This window comes from Aquarana catesbeiana, linkage group LG01, assembly GCF_042186555.1.
Source record: "Aquarana catesbeiana isolate 2022-GZ linkage group LG01, ASM4218655v1, whole genome shotgun sequence".
Lineage (NCBI taxonomy): Eukaryota > Metazoa > Chordata > Amphibia > Anura > Ranidae > Aquarana > Aquarana catesbeiana.
The window spans coordinates 549,365,081-549,389,942 of record NC_133324.1 but is presented as its reverse complement, the minus strand read 5'-3'; the positions used below and the strand labels follow the sequence as shown (position 1 = coordinate 549,389,942).

Genomic DNA, 24,862 nt, shown 5'->3' with positions numbered 1-24,862 from the left:
AAAAGTAAATGAACAGAAGAGAAATCCAAATCAAATCAATATTTAGTGTGAGCACCTTTTGCATTCAAAACAGCATCAGTTCTTCTAGGTACACTTACACACAATTTTTTAAGGAACTTGGTAGATAGGTTGTTCCAAACATCTTGGAGAACTAACCACAGATATTCTGTGGATGTAGGCTGCCTCAAATCCTTCTGCCTCTTCATGTAATTCCAGACAGACTCAATGATGTTCAGATCAGGGCTCTGTGGGGGCTAAACCATTATTTCCGGGACTCCTTGTTCTTCTTTACTCTGAAGATAGTTCTTAATGATGTTGGCTGCATGTTTGGGGTCATTGTTCTGCTGCAGAATAAATTTGGGGCCAATCACATGCCTCCCTGATGATATGGCATGATGGATACGTATCTGCCTGTATTTGTCAGCATTAAGGACACCACTGACGAAATCTCCAACTCTATTTGCAGAAATGCAGCCCCAAACTTGCAAGGAACCTCCACCATGCTTCACTGTTGCCTGCAGACACTCATTATTGTACCACTCTCCAGCCTTTCGGCAAACAATCTGCCTTCTATTATGGCCAAATATTTTACATTTTGACTCATCAGTCCAGATTACCTGCTGCCATTTTTATGCCCCCCAGTTCCTATGTTTATGTGCATAGTTGAGTCACTTAGCCTTGTTTTCATGTTGGAGGTAGGGCTTTTTGGATGCAATCCTCCCATAAAGGCCAATTTAGGCCAGACTCCTCCAAACAGTAGATGGGTGTACCTGGGTACCACTGATTTCCACCAGTTCTGTGCTGGTGGCACTGCTGTACATTTTCCAGTGATGAAGGGAAGAAAACATGATGCGTCTTTCATCGGCTGAATTAAGTTTCCTTGGCCAACCACTGCATCTACAGTCCTCAACATTGCCCGTTTCCTTGTTCTTCTTCAAAAGAGCTTGAATAACACATCTTGAAACCCCTGTCTGCTTTGAAGTCTTTGCCTGGGAGAGACCTTGCTGATACAGTATAACTACCTTGTGTCTTGTTGCTGTGCTCAGTCTTGCAATGGTGTGTGACAAGTGTTATGAAATTGTCATCCACAACTTCACCTTAGTAGCAGAGTTTAGCTGTTCCTCACCCATTTATAAGCCTCCCACACAGCTGTTTCTGTTTCCTTTAATTACTGTATTTCAACCTACAAATGAAAGCCAATCATTACCACCTGCTTGGTATATCGGTTAATCATACACCTGACCCTAATCCTACAAAATCCCTGGCTTTGTGCAAGTGTAAGGATTGACGCTGGTTTGAAGACAAAGGGTAGTCAGACCAAATATTTATTTGATTTTGATTTTTACTCTGTTTGCTCACTCTGCATTTTGTAAATGTATACAAATAAACAATTAAAATATATGTTTTTGAAAGTATTTCTTCACAGCTGCCTAACATTTTTTCACAGTACTTTATATAAAACAGCTATTCGTGTTGTTTTTTTACCTAAAAAAAAAAATCTAAATTTTATTCCTCCCTCTTCTGTGAACATAATTCTGGTTGTAGATGGGATTTCCTCCTTCCACTCATGCTCACTGCTGCTTCCAGAAGTTTTCAAAGAACTTTAGGTCCAATTACATTAGCTTATTATAGTAATTAAGGCATCCAAAGCAATATGCTTACTTTTAATGTAATGAGTAGGTGACATACAATACCTGTGTGAAGAAGTCACTGGCAAGTATATCCTCTATGCCAGGCCTGTTGGTGGGACAGTTCGCAAGTAAAGAAATAATCAGTCTTCTGCCACTGAGTATTATGTAAGAAGGCACAGGGTAGAAGCCTTCTCTGATGAAGTACTGCATCTCTTTCTGTGAATGAGCTCTGAAGGGGGAATATCCAGTCAGGAGTGTATACCTGGATCATTGGTGAAAACATATGGAGCTGTGAATCCCTACTAAAACCTTTGCATTGTTTAAACCTTTTATATTATTATTATTATAATACAGGATTTATATAGCGCCAACTGTTTGCATTTGCTTTACAATGTAAAGGGAGATACTACACCAACAGTACAATTCAAAACAAGAGGGTTAGATGAGCCATTTTTCTAAATATTCAAAATCTTTCAAACATTTGAGACCAACATCTGATGACGTACAAACATTTTTTGTCATTCATCCCTGTACTGTAACGGCCTAAAATGTATAAGTAATGATCAGTTCTTACATTATACATCCAAGGGCCCAGATGTCTGATTTAAAGGAGTGTCCGTCCTTAGTAAGCACTTCTGGAGATAAGTAATTTGGAGTTCCACATATGACTCTAGTCAAGAAAAGGAAGAATCATTAGTTAACTGGAAACTTTCTGTATGCATTTTTCTACAAAATAGAAATCAAATCTATCCTTACCCTGGAATTTTTTCGCACTGGTCTACAGTTGTTGCTAATCCCAGGTCTCCAATTTTTACAGTCATGTTCTTGGCAATTAAACAGTTACCTAAAATGACATAATAATCCTGAAACCTTAAATAGCATTACTGGATAACTAAAATCTGGGAAACATGTGCATTAAACTGCCACAATTTTACATTTTCAGTACCGCAAAACAAATTATATTTCTTGAACAGAAACAAAAGGTTTTTAGTATTTGATAGATATGTATGTAAATTTGATCATCTTGGTGTAAAACATCTTATAGGTGTATTTTAATGTGTTTAAAGTCTTGCTTGTGGATACTCTTTAAATTTTGTGTGCAAGGAGGTAACAAAACCAGTATTTGTTCAGCTCTGCTTGATTGTGTTTGTGCATCTTCTCTTATTTAAAATTTTATAATTATAATACTGTGATTAGATATTGATAACATGCCCTACTAATTCAAGTGTGAAATATATTAATAGATCCACTTTACTGCAAAAATTATTTTTTTAACTCATGCAGAGAAACATATGTTTTAGATAATTGTCTATGTCTTAAAGCTGAACTCTGAGAAAATAATTATTGTCTAAATATACTGTAAGAGGCAGATGTATTCTTGCTTGAATCTAGGTGTGCTTTGTATATTTCTTGTAGATCTGTGCAGCAATCCAGTGTGAAACTTTGCCTCTGTGCTGGAGCTTCCTTTAATAAAGACCAGTCACTGCTGCTCTTTCTCCTTGTGCAGGATGACTGGTCTTGTCTCCGCCCCCTCCTGTATTTTTCTGCTGGCAGCCCGTAGTAGGTGGACCTAATAGGTCACTCCAACAGCTCTGCTTTCTGCACAAGTTGTGTGCGGCACAGTGATAATGCCATTGATACATTTATATGGCAAAATCTAGGTTTGCAAAAGTGTTTGGTCCACATAAAGTCGATTTATATTCTCTGTGGCTATTGAGGAATATATTTAAATTAATGTTTTTGTGCCTGGAGTTCAGGTTTAAAACACTAATGTTCTACTGGCTTTGTTAAAGACTTTGGTAAAAACTATGATTCCAGTAAGGATATAAACTAATTAATACACATGCAACTTATGTAAGAAAGAAAGCATTGCTGCACAAAGTGCAGAAAACCACGGCTGCAGGTTAGTAATCATCTCATGTAGCGTTGTGTAAAAGCCAAAAAGTTTATATACTTTATGTCTATGTTAAGGTTACTGTATTTTCACCTGTTAAGCGCCGTACACACGATTGGACTTTCCGTCAGGAAATGTTGGATGTGAGCTTGTTGGCAGACAATCCGACCGTGTGTATGCTCCATCTGACAATTGCTGTCGGACTTTCCGCCCACAAATGTTGGCTAGCATGTTCTCAGATTTTCCGCCAACAAATGTGTATTGTCGGTTTTTCTGAGTGTGTGTACACAAGCCCGTCAGACAAAAGACCAAAGTATAAGCATGCATGCTCGGAAGCAGAAGCGGTCGGTCTTGTAAACTAGTGTTTGTTATGGAGAATGAACATTTATGACGTGGCAAATTATGAAATCTCCAAATAGAGCAGACAATTCTCTTCTTCTTTAATGGGATAATAATGAAGTTGCTTTGCTGGTGATACTGATGGAGTTATTGCAAACTAATTTTTAAAGGCTTTTTTTTCTAGTGATATCAAGAATAATATTATTATGCTTTATTTTTTTATTTGTGCAAGTTACCACAACACCATTATCCCGTAGTTTTTAAAAACAAAGATACAACTATGTTGGTGTCCCTTGTCAATTTTACATTGTATTTTTTAAAATGTAACTGCATACTCCCAAACTGTCATTTGAAGTAAAACACATAGCCAAGTATTATTCTCCACAATTTTTTTATTATGCATTAAAAAATTTTTAAAAAAATGTAATTAGACAAAAATATAGAAAATATACCAAATCAAATCATTATTCAACCAAAAAAATAACGTCAAAGATAAAAAAAAAAAATAAAAATAAGGGCCGTTCAGAAACGAACCAAAAAGCACGAAATCAAAAGCACGAATCAACACTCACCAAACTTCTACTAACACGAAATTAGCAGAAGGAGCCCAAAGGGTGGCGCAAAAGAGCTGAAAAACCATGTAGTACGTCTAGTACGTCACTACATTTGTAATTGTTGGACAACATTTGTCTGACTGTGTATGCAAGACAAGTTTGAGCCAACACCCTTCGGACAAAGTTCCACAGTTTTGTTGGCGGAAAGTCCGATTGTGTGTACGAGGCATAAGTGTTATCCATTGTTTTTTTAACATTTGAAGAATAACATTAAAGTGGCATAATTTAGATTCTTTGGTTATGAAATCAATTTAACACAATTATGCAGTGTTGGAACAACAATGATAGAACAGGTAACAAATGTTAGCAAACCTACTTGCCCATGGATGCCGATTTCTCAACTTGATAATTATTCTGTGAGTCAGACTGTACCAATAGCTTGTTTTATCATTTTTATTTGTTGTTATTATGTGAAGTATTGAGATATCACAAGACCTTGGTATCCAGATGAATTTGGTCACACCCCTGTAATAATGCACAAAACTAATTGCACTATGGGAGGTTACTAACTGTTACTTCATCGTGTGGCAAATTAAGACCCAGTATTATCATGTCTAAAATATCATGGAACTTTGAGATCTTCTGACATTGGGGATTAGGTCCCACACACACTCCTTGTGTTTTTTCCCTAAGTATCACAATCACTAGCAACAGTTAAATGAAGTACAGTTGTGAGCAGGGAAACTTTCTAGATATATTGAAACTTGGCAATATAGTATGCCTGGTACACATAATATGCTACTGTGTGATAATACAAAAACTGTCAAACAAGCTTTTTTTTTTTCCTTGTCAAAAGAAGTTTATTGAGTATACAATGTTATAAAGATACATAAAGTAAGTTTACAAGGATCTATAAAGTAAGCTCATTGTTTTACAGTAGGGTTTATATAGATAAATATCATGAAATTTCAAATATTAAACATTGGGTTCACGTAAACCTAAATTAAAGATATATATCATTTCCTTAGTTACTTTTGTAGGTATTTAAATGATTTATACCTACTATACATATTGTTTACAAGTAGAGTGTATATAGGTCAAATAAATTCTGATAATGAGCTTTAATCGTAAGGTGGAGAAAAGGAAAGAGAAAGAAGAAAAAGGGTTGAAAGGTAGAGGTATGGTCCACAAGGTTGTCCCACTCGTCAGTTTATTATTCTTTTTAGTTCTCTTTGAAGCCTTAGAATGGGTGTCTCTGTAAGTCATTTAATCTGTTACCATGGCAACAGGACAGAGTCATTGAAGTTTGACAGGAACTGTTGTTTTATCCAAGGATGCCAAAGTTTTTCAAATTTTGGAATTTGATTTTGATCGATGGCAACCATCTTAGCATGGGACATTGTATTATTCATTCTGTGAATTGTTTCTGCTAGTACCAATGCAGGAGATTTCCATGCCTTGGCCACTGTTTGTTTTGCAGCCGTTATTAGTTGGATCATAAGTTTGAATTGAGAGAGTGTTAACCATTCCGGTTTTAGATTAAGTAAAGTTAAATATGGATCTGGTTGTATTATTTTTTTAAATATTTTAGATGCAATCACGAAGACTTCCTTCCAGAAGGTTTGGATTACTGGGCACGTCCACCATATGTGTAAATATGTGCCTATTTCTGGGCATCCTCGAAAACAAAGAGCTGAGGTATTAGGTGAATATTTTGCCACTCTAGCGGGTACAAGGTACCAGCGAGTTAGGACTTTATAATTTGTCTCCATTGCTAAGATGTTGGGTGAAGATGACTTAGATGTGAGCCATATGTTAGACCAGTCCGTGTCTTCTAAAGTTCGTCCCAGGTCCTCCTCCCACCTCTGAACGTAAGAGGGTCTATTAAGATTTGCTACTCCATATAATTGATTATAAAGTGATGAAATTGTACCTTTAGCAAATGGATCTTTTGTACAGATTGATTCAAAAATGGATAATTGGGATAATGGTGTATCCCCCTTTAGGAATGGTGTATAGAAATTTTTGATTTGGAGATATCTAAATATCTCAGAGTTTGGTAGATCATATTTTTCTCTAAGCGATGGGAATGAAAGGAATGATTTAGATGCTATGAAGTCATTTAGTGTCTGAATGCCTGATGTTGTCCAAGCTTTAAAAGAATTTGGGTAGATCCATGCCGGATAAAAGGCCGGATTTCTGATAAAAGAAAGGAGAGGATTGTGTGGAGATTGTAACTGAGATTTGGTTTTTAGTTTATCCCAGAGAGATAAGAAGTGTTTAGTTATGGGATTATGAATTTTAAAGCGGTCTTTAGGATCAAGCCATAATAAATTTGATATTAATAGAGGGTCATTTTCTGAAGCCTCTATAAATACCCATAATGGGATTTCCTGTTTTGCATGGTATTTGGACAGACTGGCCAAATGTGCTGCTCTGTAGTAGTTAGTAAAATTAGGGTATCCCAGGCCTCCTTTATTTTTGGGAAGATGTAGTGTGTGTATAGGTATACGTGGTTTAGAAGAGCCCCATATAAACGAAGTTGCTCTTTTTTGTACTATTCTCAAAAAATAGGAAGGAATTGGAATAGGGAGGACTCTGAATAGATAAAGCAATTTGGGTAGAATAGTCATTTTGATTGCATTAATCTTCCCTATCCAGGATAAAGGAAGTTGCGACCATTGTTTTATTAGATTTGTGATCTGTCTTAATACAGGAGGATAATTGGTTGAGAATAAGTCAGAATGAGATGCTGTTAAATGAATTCCAAGATATGGGATTGATTTTTCTGCCCATGTGAATGGGAGTGCAACCCTAGCCGGGATCAATTCCATGTTTGTGAGTGAAATATTAAGCACTAGGCATTTCTTAGGATTAATCATAAGGCCGGATAGGGCTGCAAATCCATCAAGAGCTGGTATTAAGTTAGGACCAGAGACCTGTGGTGATGATAGAAAAAGTAATATATCGTCTGCAAATATACATAATTTGTGTGTAATACCTCCTACTTCAATGCCAGTTATAGTTTGGTTTGTTCTGATGTATTGGGCCATGGGTTCGAGTATAAGGGCAAATAATAAGGGAGATAATGGGCAACCCTGTCGGGTACCTCTTTCGATATTAAAGGCTTCAGATTTGTATCCAGCATATTTTATATAGGCTTTGGGTTTATTATATAATGCTTTGATCCATGTTAAAAAGTAGGGTCCAAAACCCCATTTTTGTAATGAATATTGCATATATTGCCAGGATACTGTGTCAAATGCCCTCTTAACATCGAGAGATAGAAAACATAAAGGGATTTTCCGTTTTTTAGCAATATGTGCCAATAACACTGCCCTGCGTATATTATCGCCTGCCTGTCTATTTGGCATGAAGCCTACTTGATCTCTATGTATTAATTTTCCTATAATGCTATTGAGGCGTTTTGCTATTATTTTTGCTAATAATTTAATATCGAGGTTTAACAGAGAGATAGGCCGATAATTCACACAGGAAGTATCATCAGAAAGGGGTTTTGGGATCATACAAACAATTGCCATTAGTGTTTCTTGCCGAAAAGAATGTCCATCTAGAAGTTTGTTAAAAGTTTCAGTGAGAATGGGAGAGAGTATTTCTGAGAATGTTTTATAGTATAAAGCCGAGTAGCCGTCTGGGCCTGGTCTTTTGTTAAGTTTTAGGTCTTTTATGGCGTTAGCAACTTCATCTATAGTTATAGGCTCATCCAAACTGCTTTTTTGATTCTGAGATAACTCAGGTAAGGTTATTTTTGAGAAGAAGGATTCAGCCTCTGTAGGATTAAATTCATTGTTTGTCTTGTATAAAGTTGCGAGATGTGAGTGAAATTTATGGACTATTTTAACTGGATTACAAGTGTAAACATTTTTTGATAATTTCAAACGTATTGGTTTGAAAGATTTGTTAGTTGAATTTAATGCCCGAGCCAAATATGTACCTGGTTTGTTTGTATTCATGTAGAAATTGTGTTTGGAGCGTTTGAGGGATTTATCAACTGACTCAGTGAGAAATAGATCGTATTCCAATCTAGATTTTTCCAGATGAGATTTTGTACTCTGAGATGGATTATCTTGAAATGATATGTAGGCTGCATTAAAATTGAGTTCTAGTTTTTTTGCTAGATTTTTGCGTTCCCGTTTAAATAGTGCCATTTGTCTTTGTATTGTACCACGCAAGACAGGCTTATGAGCTTCCCACAGTGTTATCGGGGAGATGTCTGTTGTATTATTAATTGATATGTATTCCTTTAAAGCTTGTTCAATGGCCATCTGATGTAGTGGGTGTTTGAGCATTATGTCCGGTAAGTACCACGTTGGGTCATGTGCTTTTGGTATGGCTGAGGCTATAGTAGTGTATACTGCATTATGGTCAGACCACGGAATCGGAATTATATCTGATGCAATAATTTCTGGTATCATTCCTATTGTTAGAAAAATATGATCTATTCTGGTGAAGGTTTGATGAGGGTGCGAGAAATAAGTGAATTTCTTTTTCATTGGGTTACTTTCTCTCCATGAATCTACCAGATTGTATTTGGAAAGAAGTTGAGAAAAAGGTAATCTAGAGGTTATTTTGGATGGTGTAAAAGGTGATTTATCTAGAAATGGGAGGAGGACCTGGTTCGAATCCCCACACATTATCACTGTTCCTATTTTGTGTGTATTAATCACTTGTAATATATGTGAGAGGAATGGTGTAGGTTGTTTGTTAGGAGCGTAGTAGGAAATCACCGTGATTGCTGTATCCATTATATAACCCATGAGTATCAGGTATCTACCTTCTGGGTCTTTAATTTCTGATGATAAGGTGAATGGTGTGGATCGGTGAAATGCAATTAGAGTTCCCCTTTGCTTGGTACAGGCAGAAGCCGTGTAAATTTGTTGATAAAAAGGAGAAATATATTTTGGAGTAGAATCTTTGGTGAAGTGTGTTTCTTGGAGGCATACTATGTGAGCCTTTTTGTTATGGAAAGTACGGAAAGCTTTGGTCCTTTTTTGAGGGACATTTATTCCCTGAACATTCAGGGAAAGTATATTCAGTGGTGCCATGGCAATAGATCAAATAGTTTTGACTTACTTTTTGTTCTGCAGAGCTGACTGCGCAGATCAACCTGTGTGGACTGAAGAGATGAATAGATAGAAAAGAAACCAGTGAATTCTGGAGTAAAGAGTAAACAAAAAACATATGAGATTAGATGATACATTGTATAAATTATTTTTTGCAAGTAATCACAATTTACCCGTGAAAGAGAATAAATATCTCTCTCAGGGGAATAAGTGCCTTCGTCGCACTCCCACATAATATGGTTGGGAGAATGAGGAGGGCTAATGGGGGTACACGGATCTTCCGCTTACAGGAGAGAAGTGCTATGTCAAAAGACATCAAAATGATGTTTCATTAATTGGAGTGCAGAATATAGTTTTTGTTGAAATTATTTATTCCAGGGTGGTTGTATATGGTTAGTCTTGCCCTAGGCTAAATAATTCAGTTAGAAAGGTACTGTTAATAACTTTGGTATTGATGAAGATAGTTTGAATTATTTTGGGATTTTAACCCTTTTAGAGTAAACAATTACATATTTTATTCATATGTAACTGTTTAGATATGTTAACTCATAAAATTGAGGTTGTACTGCTTCAGATTAGAATAAACAAAAACATAATTCTAGGAACTAGTTAGGTACTAATATATTTGTTTTAAGAAAAGAAAGAAAAAGCTCCCATTACTTCTGGGTTATTGAACATATTTGTCTTAAAAAGTAATAAATCTATTGTTATTACCTGATAATATATAACTGAACAAGAATTTCCTTATTTCACTTATATATTTTAAGGCTATATGAATCAGAAGTAATAAGAAATATAACTGGAATGTAACATGATCCCACACAGTGTGTGACTATCAGGATGCAGTTACATTCAGTTATAAATATAGTTTTTTTATAGAGAACCATCTCTTAGTATAATAAATGAAGAGATATCAGGAATTAGGATGTCAGTCCATTGAATCTTCTTGGTCCATGGATGATGTGGCATAACGGCCTCTTTTGTGAGAATGATGATTCCCATTTTGTTCTGAAATTTTCTGGGTGCTGCCTGAAGGTGAAGATGATGCCATTCTTCTGCGTGTGGGAGTGTTGCTGCTTGTGGGTTCTGTCAGATTTAATTTTAAAAGGGTTTGTTGTAGTTCATATGCTGATCTGCTTCTGTAAATTGTACCTTGGTAGTTAAATCTGACTGAAAAGGGGAAGCCCCATTGATACATAATGTTGTGGCGTTGCAGTTCCATTAGTTGGGGTTTCATGGATCGTCTTTTAGTAATAGTAAGTTGGGATAGGTCAGCAAAAATTTGATAATTGTGTCCTTGAAAATTAAGTTCCTTTTTTTCTCTTGCAGCAATTAGTATTTGTTCTTTCGTTCTGTAATAATGAAATTTTGTGATTATATCACGTGGGGGTCCATCTTTCTTTTTGGCTGTGAGGGCTCTGTGTACTCTGTCCAGTTCTAAATGTTCAATAGGGATATCTGGCTTTAGTTCTTGTAATAGAGCAGTAATAGTAGATTGCAGGTCTGTCACAGTTTCAGGTATTCCCCTTATGCGCAAGTTTGAACGTCTGGCTCTATTTTCGTAATCTTCGAGCTTAGTTTGAAGTATTAAATTCTCTTTTTTTAATTGTTCCAATTCTGTTATATTTTCTTGGGTTGTAATTTCAATTTCATCCATTTTTATTTCTAAGGCTGCGGTGCGGTTTCCCAGCTCTCTTATTTCTTTGGTTAGGCTTTTTGTTATTTGGTCTGAGGTTTGTTTTAAAGCCTTATGAAGCATCTTTTCAAATTGTAATAATATTACTGGGGATACTGAGGAGGCTTGTGGAGAAGTTTGTGAGAGGATTTGTTCTGTATCTGACTCAAATGGAGAGTCTTGCTGTGACATTTTCTGTCTGTGAGAGCGCCCTGATGCTGTATCTTGTGAGGTGACTGGAGCTGCTTCAGCTGCAGTGAGTGCCTGTGAGCTCTTTGTGAGGTGATTTTTATTTCTGCCACGGTTTCCTCCCAGTACCATATTTCCTACCCAAACTTTCACAGTTTGTTCCCTGGGGCAAAAAGGTTCAAATGGATACCTTTTAAGCCTGCAGGCTCCGCTTTGTCCTTCTCTTCTCTCCTCAGCGGTGCGGAGCTCTAACAATGCATGTCTGCTCTGCTAGGCTCCGCCTCCTGAAGCTTTTTTTTTTTATAGAATATTTAAATTATCTGACAGACAGAAACCACTATAAGCAACATCACATGCTCAGGATTTTTGGAGAGAAACGCCGTTATAATATATTTAAATAGGCTTGTTATAAATGGTCTGTGACTGGGGTCAATTCAAATACATCACATCTACCATATCTGGAGCTAAAATGCAAAAGAATAGACAAAAGCTGGATATTGTAGATAGACTCTGTAATAAAAGGTCAATGTAGGTGTCATAAATGGTCTGCAATTAGGGAATACAAGCATGAAGGAGTGGACATACGGGCACAAGTACCATGGGTCCATGTCAGTTATATACAAGCAGTTACATTGTTATCCCCTCAAGGGAATTAGTTTGTTTTTATGACCAGTAGTGCTTAACCACTTCAGCCCCAGAAGAATTTACCCCCTTCCTGACCAGTCCATTTTTTGCAATACGGCACTGCATCACTTTAACTGACAATTACGCAGTCATGCGACGCTGTACCCAAATAAAATTGACGTCCTTTTTTCCCCACAAATAGAGCTTTCTTTGGTGGTATTTGATCACCTCTACGGTTTTTATTTTTTGCGCTATAAACAAAAAAAAGAGCGTCGATTTAAAAAAAAAAAAAACAAACAAACAAAAAACAAACAAATTTCTTCCTCAGTTTAGGCCGATATATATTCGTCTACATATTTTTGGTTAAAAAAAAATCGCAATAAGCGTATATTGATTGGTTTGCACAAAAGTTATAGCGTCTACAAAATAAGGGATAGATTTATGGCATTTTTTTTATTTATTTATTTTTTACTAGTAATGGTGGCGATCTGTGATTTTTATCGACTGCGACATTGCGGCGGACAGATCGGATACTTTTGACACTTTTTTGGGACCATTGACATTTATACAGCGATCAGTGCTATAAATAGCCACTGATTACCGTATAAATGTCACTGGCAGGGAGGAGGTTAACACTATGGTGCGATCAAGAGGTTAAATGTGTTCCCTCAGCGTGTTCTAACTGTAGGTGGATGGGACTGCCTGGGGGAGGAGACCTATCGGTGTTCCTATATACTAAGAACACACGATCTGTCTCCTCTCCCCTGCCAGAACGTGGATGCGTGTGTTTACACACACACACACACATTCTCGAGCTGGCTCTGTCAGGAGCGATTGCGGGTGCCCAGCGGTAATCGCGGCCGTAGGGCAAGCGCATCGGCTCCTCAGTACCGCTGCGTCTATACCCCTAAAGGGGCCGCCGTACAGCTACGGCGATTCGTGCAGGGGAGCCATTCTGCCGTTGTCAAACAACGGCGGGCAGTTGGCAAGCTGTTAAAGTGGATTTAATCCTGATTCATGAAATTTGACCTGGGTACATATATCTGTAATGTTTACTTATCTCTCTCCAAAGCCCTAAGTCCCCTGTCTTTCTGCTTCTCCGTTCCTCTGTTATCAGGATTTGTGTCAGGGAGGTTGCTGAAAAAAGATTAGCAGAGAGCTGGTCTATTCACAGCACAGCTCTGCATGTTCCTTTCTTCCTTTGCCTATGTGGAGGGGGGGGGTGCCTTTCCTCCAACCAGCTGTCACACAGTGTATGCCAAGACTCCCCTCCCACTGTTGAAACAGGAAGAAAAATTTCTAACATGATGTGCACTTTCGAAAGAGTCTAGAAAGCTGAAGATAGCACATATACATGTAAAACTTATGTAGGGAGATTTGTTTAATCTCTGTGTATCATCTGAGGCTGTTCACTTCACTGGGTATAGGAAAGGGTTTACATCCACTTTAAGCAGTACATTCTAGCTGGAGACAATCTGTGAACAACAAATGTAGCCTGTGATTGTGGCTACTTGAAGGATTGAAAATTACATATGACATTTGTCTTTAGTAAAGGTGGCTTGTGACTGTTAGTGGGATGGAATTCAGACTATTCCCAATTCAAAAGGTGATGAATGATTACTGGGTGGAGGAATTATTATAATTAATGGTTGAGTCACATACCAGTGTATACAGGCCAAGTGGATTATTGTCACCAGGTGTGCCATTCAAAATTCTGTTATTATGGCCATAACCGTGGATGTCCTGACATGCAAATTTAACCTCTTCCCGAAAGTGATAAAGCTTGCCATTCTGCTCCCTGCACATTTCTATTGACCAGTGAGGTGGTTCACCAGAGTGTCGGGCCAAGAGGAACATGTGGGTGGCAGGAATAGGTGTAAGTTCTGACCCAAAAGTGCTGTCTGACTGTTTTTTCTCTGCAGTAATTTTTTTAAAATTTTTTTCTTAATGACAAAGTAATTTATTTTACAAAAACTAGCTTAACTCTGCCTTTTTGTTATTAGCTGTTCTTGGACATAAAGTCTATGAAGTCTCTAATTAAAATAGCTTGTGCAAAATTATATAAGTCTATGCTCAGTACTGTAACATCAAAAGGAAAAATTAACCAATGAACATCTAGAATTTGAGATCAAGATACCCAGTACTTCACCACTTGTCAGTTTTATAGAATGCAATGCCCCTCAAGTTTTAAGTAATGCGTCATTCTATCCTGTGCCAACAATGATGTCAAAGTAATATAATATGCATTTTTTATTAAAAGTGCTAGAATCGTTCTCTATACATCTGTGCTTTTTAATTAAGGAAACAACCCGAAACATGTTTATTTATGCAATCTAAGGTATTTCTTAATTGGGTACTGTCTGCTCACATATAAACAGACTAATTTGTACAAGATGCTTTCTGATTGCTATCAGAACACTTGTGTCTCTGCATTGCTGGCATACAGATAAGTAGCTGAACACATTTATTTACCTATTTCTTCAATACCAAGTCTACCTGGAAGGAACATGAAAAATGTTTTACTAAAAAACTATCTATCTTTATGGTTGAAGCCCTATGGCTGATACAATATGAACAACATAGACTTACCATAAGACTTACAACATGAAATGGACCTGAAGTGTGCCCTGGTCTGATGGACGGTATACCAAAATAAGGGGGCATACCCAAGATTAGAAATTAATATTTTTTGAAGCAAAATGAATGTGAGAAATGCCCTGAAAAGGGGATGGGAGGGTGGTTATCACGCACAGCGGGCTGGTTAAATACCCCCAGGGCTCCTCCCATAAATTCAGGCCACCATACTGGCCTTCTTACTTATGGTTGAAGCCCTATGACCGATACGGATATGAACAACATAGACTTACCATAAGACTTACAACATGAAATGGACCTTAAATGTGCCCTGGTCTAATGGACGGTATACCAAAATTAGGGGGCAAAAACATTCAGGTAGGGGTGTAGTTTTTATTAGTTTTACTTTTATTTACTGAGCAAGTTTGGTGAATGCTTGTGCCATTTCCACCTGAGAATTGGGAATGTACCGGGCGCAAAGCAGGTAGACTTCCACCTGCCTAGTCTCTTAATGACATGATCTGTGACCCCATGCCGGGATGCGGCCGAGGCTGCTCCAATACGGAAAGAATGACTGGAGTACTGACTGGGGATGAGGTGTAGGTTGCGAAGAAGAATCCTCACGTGTTTGACGAACTGGCGGGCACTCAAGGGTTTGCTCGTAAAAGGTGACTGTTCCAGTAGGAGTGACAGTAGGCGATCGAGTATGGTTACTGGACACCAGACATTGTTTGTTTTATAGAGGTGGATGTCTACTCTGGAGCCTGATTGCTGGGTTTTAGATACTGCAAGGTGGAGGATGAAATGGTCTTGGTAGCGAGCCAGGTGACGTCTATGCAGAACTTGGCCGTCGGGGTTGCTGCAGGTAAACTCACTAGGCCACAAGAACCCGTAGTAGGCTAGGTAGATGGCCGCTTGTATGACCAGGCTGGGGAAAAGGCCAAATGGAGAACTAGAGAGGATAGTAGACATATCCCTGAAGATGGCACTTGTTATAGGCAGATGTTTGGCATTGATTATAGGTTGTCGTTTCTGGATGCCACGTAGGAAGGCTTGGATCGCATGGGATGCGAATTAAGATGGTTTTGCGACATATTGTAAAGCTAGAAAGTGTTGGATGCCGGCTAAGTATAGTCGGATAGTGTTATGGGATAGGGCCAACTGATTATGGCAATATGAGATAAAAGCCAGTATGTGCTTGGTGTCTGTTGTTGTCTCGGCAGAGCAGGATGCTAGGAATTTGTTGAATACGTTCCAAGCTGTGTGGTAAGCTTTGAGCGTGTTGTGGGACAGAGACTGGTTGATGAGCTGGGTCGCTCCGTGCAGATGCTGTTCTAGTCCAGAGTCAGCTGAGACCAAGCAGGGATAAGGGCTGATACTAGGTCGGCTTCGGGATTCTGCTGGAAAAAGGAAGTGTAATTAAAGCGGGACAGTGCATCTGCTGTGAGGTTGCACTTGCCCAGAATTAACGTACAGTGGACATTAAAGTGGTGCTGTAGAGAAAGTTGTACCAGCCTGTGTAAGAAGGACATAATCGAGAGCGACTTGGACCTGCCTTTATTAATAATATTGGCTGTGGCCTGGTTGTCAGTGGTGAAGGCCACAGTTTGTCCTGTCCAGGTATGACCCCAGAGCTGAGCGGCTGCCACGATCGGGTAAAGCTCAAACAGGGAGGAAGTCGGGGTAAACCCGGGGATTAAGAATATCTCTGGAAGCCAAAAATTGCAGCGAAGCCTGTGGAGGCTGTGGCATCTGTCACTACCTGTGGTGATAGGGGCGATATTGATGGTATAAACATCGATATACCGTTCCACGTAGTAAGGAACTTCTCCCACATTGATAGGTCCGCTACTGCCGTGGTGTCTAAGTTAAGGATCTGATCAGGGTCCTGTGTCTGGAAGAGAAAGACCAGGAGGCATGACACAAAAGATCGCCCCTAGGGAATGATCCACATTGCGAAACTGAGCATTCCCAAGGGAGATTGAAGCTGCTTCTAAGTAGCATGGGTGAAGTCTTGGAGGACTGACATGATGAGGGTCAGCTTGTCGAGGGGGAGGCTGGCATGCATGGAGCAAGTGTCTAGGTTGACTCCGAGGAAGGTGATGGAGTGTGCTGGTCCATCTACCTTGTGTTCCGCAATGGGAACATTGAGATTCCCAAAAACAACTCTCAATTTGACAAGGTCTCCTGGGGGCACACCGGGCTGTTCAATTAACAAGAAGTTGTCCAAGTAATGGATGACTTCTTGACACTGAGCTTGATACGACAGTATCCAGGAGAGGGACTGTGCAAAAGTGTTAAAGAGCCAGGGACTACTCTTAAAGCCAAAGGTCAGTTTGGTAACAAAGTAGTACGCCTCTTTCCACTTAATGTCGTGCCAGCACCAGAGGGACGGGTGGATAGGCAGAAGCTTAAAAGCGAAATGTCAACCTTGGAGAGCCAGGCGCCTGTGCCTGCTTTGATAATGGCCTGGATTGCCATGTCTACGTAAGCATACTTCAGGGAGAACTCTTCCGAGGGAATTAGGGAATTCAGCCTGGGAATGTGGGAAGAATGAGGTGCAGACAGGTCGTACACCAAACAAAAGACTTTTTTTGAGAACTTGCCCTTGACAAGCCTAATAGGGCTAACTCTCCAGGTGTTGAAAGGGGGCAGATTGAAGGGGCCTATATTGAAGCCTCGCTCCAGTTCGTCCTGTAACAGTTGGTCTATGGCCTGTTCATCCGTGGCCGCTGAGCGGAGGTTCCTACATTCCTAAGTCTTATGGGGCAGAGAGATGAGGCCGGTATGAAACCCTGCTGTAAATCCTTAGATAAGGAAGGTGGCCAGAGAGGGAGTGGGGTGTGAGGTGAGGTAGAGCCCCAGCCATAGGACATTTACTCGGCCTAGTCATGACTTTTTCTGCTGCTTGACCTGGTATAGATTTTTTGGATGTGCCCTGTGGCATATGATACAGACGTGGAGCAGGCGGCATTGGCTGAAATTGCACTACCCGTAGTTAAAATTGTTGCTGATGGCTGCTCCCCCTACTGTCTGAACAGAGCGTCCAAACTTGTCCACCTGGGGCGTCTGTACTGGGGCCAATGGGCCCTGAACTGCACTGGAGGTGGAGGGGAATTTGAAGGGGCGACTGACTGCCGCGTTGGCGCACCAGGTGGCGGTGTGCGTGTAGGACTGACAGATAGTGCATAGTGGTGAGTGCAGTCCATGAGGTTCCAATCCGTGCCTGTCTGGAATTGCGAAAGCCTGGCTGCTGCCTTGGCGGAGAAGGAACGATGATAATCGTAAAACGAAAAGCCTCCGTACTTAAAGCCCAGGTCCACCACGGTGTTAAGGTACAAGTCCAGCTCTTCCCTCCTGCTGGGAGAAGCTGAGCATAGGACATCCCTCAGCATCCCGAAGGCCAACGTAAATTCTGGAACAGACAACTTGTGGTTGAGCCTGGGATCTTTGGCCTTGAGGACCACTGACACGTTTCCCCAGGTGTAAGATTTGTTCACTGCCAGGTCGTGGACTGAAATGAGGAGGGAGGCAAGGTTGATGTCCTTGCCATCCAGAATGTCCATCCTAATGCTGGCTGGGACCAAGTGTGCTGGGTAGACAGTTGGACTCTTCCCTGTGGTACCTGCAGGAAGGGGTGTCAGAACCTGAACTGCGGCCGGGTCAGGGATAGTCGTGGCCGGGCGACCCTCCAAGAGTGCCACTCTAGCTTGCACACCCGTGACCGTGGTAGACAAGGATGACACCATGGTGTGGACTTGAAAGATGGCGGCAGATATTGACTGAAGGGACGCCTGCTGGGCCCAACTGTGGCTTGCGGAGGGAAGAGGAGCCTGAAGAACTCGGCCTTCCTAGTTGTAGCGGGGAAGGGCACACGCCTGCGCCTCAGTTTCGCCGTCAATTTGGGGATGGTCCATCCCTTGAGGGACTGCATACCGCCGCTCTCTGAAACCGGAGACGGTGACAGAGGGGCCCGTGAGGTCTTCACTGCTGGCCTGAGGCATGCCTCTGATTGACTTGTGCCCTAGAGGCGATGTCCTGTCTTTAGGGTCGAAAGTTGGTCGCCCAGAACCTATTGGGGGGGACATGAAAGTCGAGGTTGTTTCCCTTTTCTATATATGCATATGTACACAGCTCCTGCAGCTTAGTTTTTTTTTTACCTAGGGGAATAACATCCAACCTGGTGCAGGATGGACCTACTGAACTTGACTGACCTAGAGGAGAAATGACAGATGACAAATGGAGAGGGGTTTGACTACCTAACTTGGAAAAGTGACTAAGTGACTGATTTATTTAACTTTGTAGTGTGTTTGCGCGACTGTACAGGGAAGTAGCGGTGAGGCAGAGTTTTTAATGAATGAATCAAGACCAGCACGAAGGACTCAATGGGCAGTGACTGCCGGACCTGAGGAGAAATCACAGGCAATATGCAAACAACACCTGTCAGGCTGAAGTGATGGGTGCAAATCGGTGCTTTGTTGGTTCGAGTGGATGCGACTCGAAGCGACAGGTGCATGAAATGAAATGAGTGAAATGTTTATGCCATGATAGATGCATGAATCAGTGTGCCGTGACTGCGACAACCAAGGAGTCGGACTGTGGAGCACAGAGTGAAATGAGGCCAAGCCAACTGGGGCACACCGGGACGAATCGATGCATCGCAGATGCCACTGGATTCAAATCAGAGAGCGGTACGTGACAGTGAAATGAGTGAAATGATTTGCCATGACAGAGGCACAAATCGGTCGCGCCGCGGCTGCAACTGACAACGAACTGGACGCTGGAGCATGTACTGAAATGAGGCCGAACAATAACTGGGGCACGCCGGAACGAATCGGTGCATCACGGATGCGACTGGATTCGAATCGGAGCGCGGTACGTGACAGTGAAATGAGTTAAATGATCTGCCATGACAGAGGCATGAATCGGTGTGCCACGACTGCGACTGACAATGAACCGGACTCTAGAGCATGTACTGAAATGAGGCCGAAAAAACAACTGGGGCACACCGGAACGAATTGGTGCATCACGGATGTGACTAGATTCAAATCGGCGCGGGGTACGTGACAGTGAAATGAGTGAAATGATTTATCCATGACAGAGGCACGAATCGGTGTGCCGTGATTGCGACTGACAACAAATCTGTCTGTGGAGCATGGTATAGAGATGAAAAACAAGTGAGACACGCCTGAACGAACCGGTGCGATGCTGACGCAACTAGATTTGAATCGGAGTGAGGTATGTAAAAGTAATTAAATGTTTTGGTATGATAGAGGCACGAGTTAGTGGCTAATACTACGGCTACGTGTAGGGTTTCTTTAACGAATGACTCGAAAGTTCGATATCGAGGTTTGGTGACAAGATATCTAACAAATGGTGATGCATGAAATGAAAAGGTCAAACGAAAACACGTTGTACGAAAACTGGGAACGGGAACGAAAGCCTCGGAAAACTTCGAACACACAACTCACGGATGCTGAGTTGAATTGATGGCCCAGTGACGTGGTATTGCGCACAGGAAACCGACAAAGACCACAGGCGAGTGGGCTGGTTAAATACCCCTGGGCTCCTCCCATAAATTCAGGCCACCATACTGGCCTTCTTACACACACACACACACATATATATATATATATATATATAGAGAGAGAGAGAGAGAGAGAGAGAGAGAGAGAGAGATCTATATCTATGTATATATATATATATATATAGATATATCTCTATATATATAGAGATATATCTATATATATCTCTATCTATCTATCTATCTATCTATCTATCTATCTATCTATCTATCTATCTATCTATCTATCTATCTATCTATCTATCTATCTATCTATCTATCTATCTATATATATATATATATATATATATATACTGTATTTATTGGCGTATAACACTCACTTTTTTACCATGAAAATCGGGTGCAAATAGCGTGTGCGTGTTATACGCCAATACTTCAATTTTAGCTGCCTCGGAGGGGACAAGGAGGGGGGCTGGACGAGCGCTGTCAGATTACATACAGCGAGAATCTACTGTTTACTTGGCAGCCTCTGTAATAGGAAGTCCTGTCTCCTGGGCCACCATTGGACCACTGTTCTGTCTATCATAGGAGATTCTCTTTGTATGTAATCTGTCGGCGCTCGTCCCACCCTCCTCCCTGTCCCCTCTAGGCTGCAGGTGGACGTCAATCAGGCTGCACTGATGGCAATGGTGAGGCTGCTGCATTGAAGGCAATCGTGAGGCTGCATTGATGTGGATTGATGAGGCTGCAGATGGGCACTGACCCTTATTTTGCTCCAAAGTTCCTTATTTAAAATTTTTGTTTTTTTCCTGAAACTTCCCTCTTAAAATGAATGTGCGTGTTATACGCCCGTGCGTGTTATACGCCAATAAATACGGTATATATAGTGGCTGAGTCACCGAATGGCTCTGTCACGGGTGATGTGCAGTTTCACCACCGCAGTTTAACGAAAGCAGGATAACTAAAGCTGGATGAAGATACAGCAAGTACTCTGCTCCACTCTGCAAGACGACAAGCAAACCAGCATTTGACATTTATTTTATATCAAGTCAGATTCCCACTCTCTATCCACTAACTTGCTCCTCAGTCTCTTCCTTCTCACATCGGTGTCTTCTATACTCAAATTATCCTTACACTACTCCTCCTCTCTGCCCTGCAGTATGCACATATCACCCTCACTCCTACCCTCTCCCTACCACTGCACCTTTCATCTCCTGCATGTGCTGCACCCACATGCTGACATGGGCCACTAGACACGTGCGCTCATACACATCCCACTCCCATCTTGCCTTCCTTGCCCTCCTCCATCTCCTAGTTTCAGGTGACATTTCTCCTAATCCTGGTCCGCCATTTTCCAACTGCAAGCCACATATCCAATACCCCTTCTCCTCTGGCAACCACCGCAATACACTCAGTTTAATTTCTCTCCCCCAGCTTCCTCAAAGCATCCCACCTATCTCATGCGCCCTTTGGAACGCCCGCTCCATCTGTAACAAGCTAACATCTGTACATGACCTCTTCATCTCTCATGGGTTTAACATACTCGCCATAACCGAAACCCGGCTTCAAAATTTTGACTCAGCTTCTCCTGCTGCCCTCTCCCATGGTGGTCTCCATTGGACTCACTCCCCCAGACCCAACAGACAGAAAGGAGGTGGAGTTGGATTCTGTCTATCCCCACAAAGCACCTTCCAAGTCCTTCCTATCCCTCCTTCTCTATCCCTCTCTTCTTTCGAGATGCACCGTATTTGTCTGTTTTCTCCTATTTCTCTGAGGATTGCAGCAATTTATCGGCCTCCTGGACCGGTATTGCACTTTCTTGTTGACTTTTGCTGCCTGGCTACCCTACTTTCTCTCCTATGAAATACCCACGATTGGTGACTTCAACATTCCTGTCAATGTTAACAGACCAACTACAGCTAAACTTCTTGACTTAACCTCATCTTTTGATCTAACCCAATGGACAGATACAGTAGGTGACCGCGATATTGTGTCAATCTCGGCGAGATTTGACACCTACGACACCCTTAGCGGGAGCCAGCACCAAGATGGCTCACTCATCGGGAAAGGAAATCTTTTCTTTCCTTTCGCGATGAGCGACAGGCAGTGCTGACAGCTGTCTGGTATAAATCATGAGGGGGAACGCCGCGCCAAATTTTAAATGAAAAAAACGGCATGGGTTCCCCCCCAGGGGCATACCAGGCCCTTAGGTCTGGTATGGATTGTAAGTGGAACCCCCAACACCGAAAAATCGGCGTGGGGGTCCCCCCAAAATTCATACCAGACCCTTATCCGAGCATGCAGCCCGGCCGGTCAGGAAAGGGGGTGGGGACGAGCGAGCGCCCCCCCTCCTGAACCGTACCAGGCCGCATGTCCTCAACATGGGGGGGTTGGTGCCTTGGGGGAGGGGGGCACCCTGCAGGCCCCCCCCCACCCCAAAGCACCCTGCCCCCATGTTGATGAGGACAAGGGCCTGGCCGTTGGTTGTCGGGGTCTGCGGGCGGGGGGGCTTATCGGAATCCGGGAGCCCCCTTTAATAAGGGGGCCCCCAGATCCCGGCCCCCCACCCTATGTGAATGAGTATGGGGTACATGGTACCCCTAGCCATTCACCTAGGAAAATAAAGTGTTAATAAAAAAAACACACCACACAGGTTTTAAAAGAAATTTATTAGGCAGCTCCGGGGGGGGTCTCTTCCGACTTCGGGTTTTCTTCTTCTGACTTCTTCTCCCGGTGTTCCGCCTCTTCTCCCAGGCCCCTCCGCTATCTTCTTCCAGGTCTCTTGCTAGCGGGGGCCCGGTCTGCTGCCGCTGTCCGGTTCTTCTCCTGTATCTTCTGCCGGACTCCCCCGCTATCTTCTTCCAGCTCTATTGCTAGTGGGGGGACCCAGTCTGCTGCGCTGTCTTGTCCCCTCATCTCTTCTTCTCTTCTCTTCTCTTCTCCCCTCCTCTTCTCTATCTATACCTCCTCCCTTGGTCACTTGGTAACCGCCCGCGGCTTCCAATACCACTTATACGCTGATGACACCACTTCCTTAAACTAAATCTCTCTAAAACTGAGCTAATAATATCCCCCCCACCCGTGCCCCCCCCCCTGACTTTTCCATCAAAATCAACAATGCGACTATCAGTCCCTCCCCTCACGCCAGGGTACTAGGTGTAATCCTAGACTCTGACTTGTCACTTCAGCCTCAAGTCCAATCGTTATCAAAAGTTTGTAGAATTCACCTCCGTAACATCTCTAAAATTCGCCCCTTTTTAACAAATGAAACCACCAAGCTCCTCATTCACTCCCTCGTTATCTCTCGCCTTGACTATTGCAACTCCCTTCTCATTGGCCTGCCTCGTCATAGGCTATCCCCTCTTCAGTCTATCATGAATGCTGCTGCCAGACTTATTCACCTTACAAACCGCTCAGTGTCTGCCAACCCTCTCCTACAATCTCTGCACTGGCTCCCAAACACCTAGCGAATTAAATTCAAAATACTAACCACAACATACAAAACCATTCACAGCTCTGGCCCGAGCTACATCACCAATCTTGTCTCCAAATATCACCCAAAATTGTCCTCTCCGCTCTTCTCAAGACCTCCTGCTCTCAAGCTCTCTTGTCTCCTCCCATGCTCATCTCCAGGATTTCTCCAGAGCTTCTCCCATCCTCTGGAACTCACTACCTCAACCTATCCAGCTATCCCCCACTCTTGCTACCTTCAGGCGATCCCTGAAAACTCATCTCTTCAAGAAAGCCTATCATGTCTGCAACTTCCATCAGCTCATCCCCCACAGTTACAACCTTTTACACCTGCCCCACCCTATTAGGTTGTAAGCTCTTCTGAGCAAGGCCCTCTTAATCCTCTTATATGCTATTGTATTATACCTGTATTGTCTCCTTTTTATATTGTAAAGCGCTGCTTAAACTGTTGGCGCTATATAAATCCTGTATAATAATCTCTCTCTCTCTCTCTCTCTATATATATATATATATATATATATATATATATATATATATAGATATATATAGATCTATATAGATCTATCTATCTATAGATATACAGATAGATAGATCTATATATATCTATATATATATATATATATCTATATATATATATATATCTATATATATATATATATATATAGATATATATATATATATAGATATATATCTTTCTTCCTAAAATAGATGCAGCATCCTCATAGTTTTAGTTTTCCCCATCATTTGCAGTCTAATTCATCATTTAAAAATCAGAGTTTATTTCCCTGGACTTTTCTTTAGTGTCACCACGCAAATATGCTCCTGGAACAGCCTCTTCACATTGTGGGATGATTAGCTCAGGGTAAAGATTTAAAAGCCAAACTCAAATTCTTCTTTTGGGGCTATCTTGCTTACTTTTATTTAAAAAGCAGGTTCCAAAAATCAAGGCTTTTTTTTATGTAGGGGTTCACTTGCAAAACACTGACACTAAATATGAATGATTTCAGCTTCATGGCTATCTCAGTCTACTTGGACCCTTCATCTGATTCCACATAGACTGACGCTCACAGGCCTCAGCCTGGACACACACCTCTAGCGTGTGAATATCCCCTACTCCCTTACAGCATCACTGACTTCTTGGGGAAGGAGGAGCACTGATCTGTAGTTAGCACCCACATAAGAGGGCTGTACATACACATTGACCCAGGGTTGGAGGCTCCAATGTCTCTACAAAGCCTCCATGCTCCAGGACCAAAACCAGATTTTACCAATTCGTGAGAAAAACAACAAGTTTATTTTCCCT

General features: G+C 41.5%; 1 protein-coding gene across 2 annotated transcripts in view; it reads right to left on the bottom strand.

The window, feature by feature from the left end:
* LOC141105598 (serine/threonine-protein kinase PLK2-like) overlaps positions 1 to 24,862 on the bottom strand; it is a 122,847-nt gene that overhangs the window by 50,376 nt on the left and 47,609 nt on the right. For both annotated transcript variants that reach the window (XM_073595543.1, XM_073595552.1), the window contains 3 exons: positions 2,388 to 2,475; positions 2,206 to 2,301; positions 1,695 to 1,893 (listed from right to left, as the gene is read on the bottom strand). In XM_073595543.1, the coding sequence (XP_073451644.1) occupies positions 1,695 to 1,893; positions 2,206 to 2,301; positions 2,388 to 2,475 (383 nt within the window). The remainder of the gene's footprint in view (positions 1 to 1,694; positions 1,894 to 2,205; positions 2,302 to 2,387; positions 2,476 to 24,862) is intronic.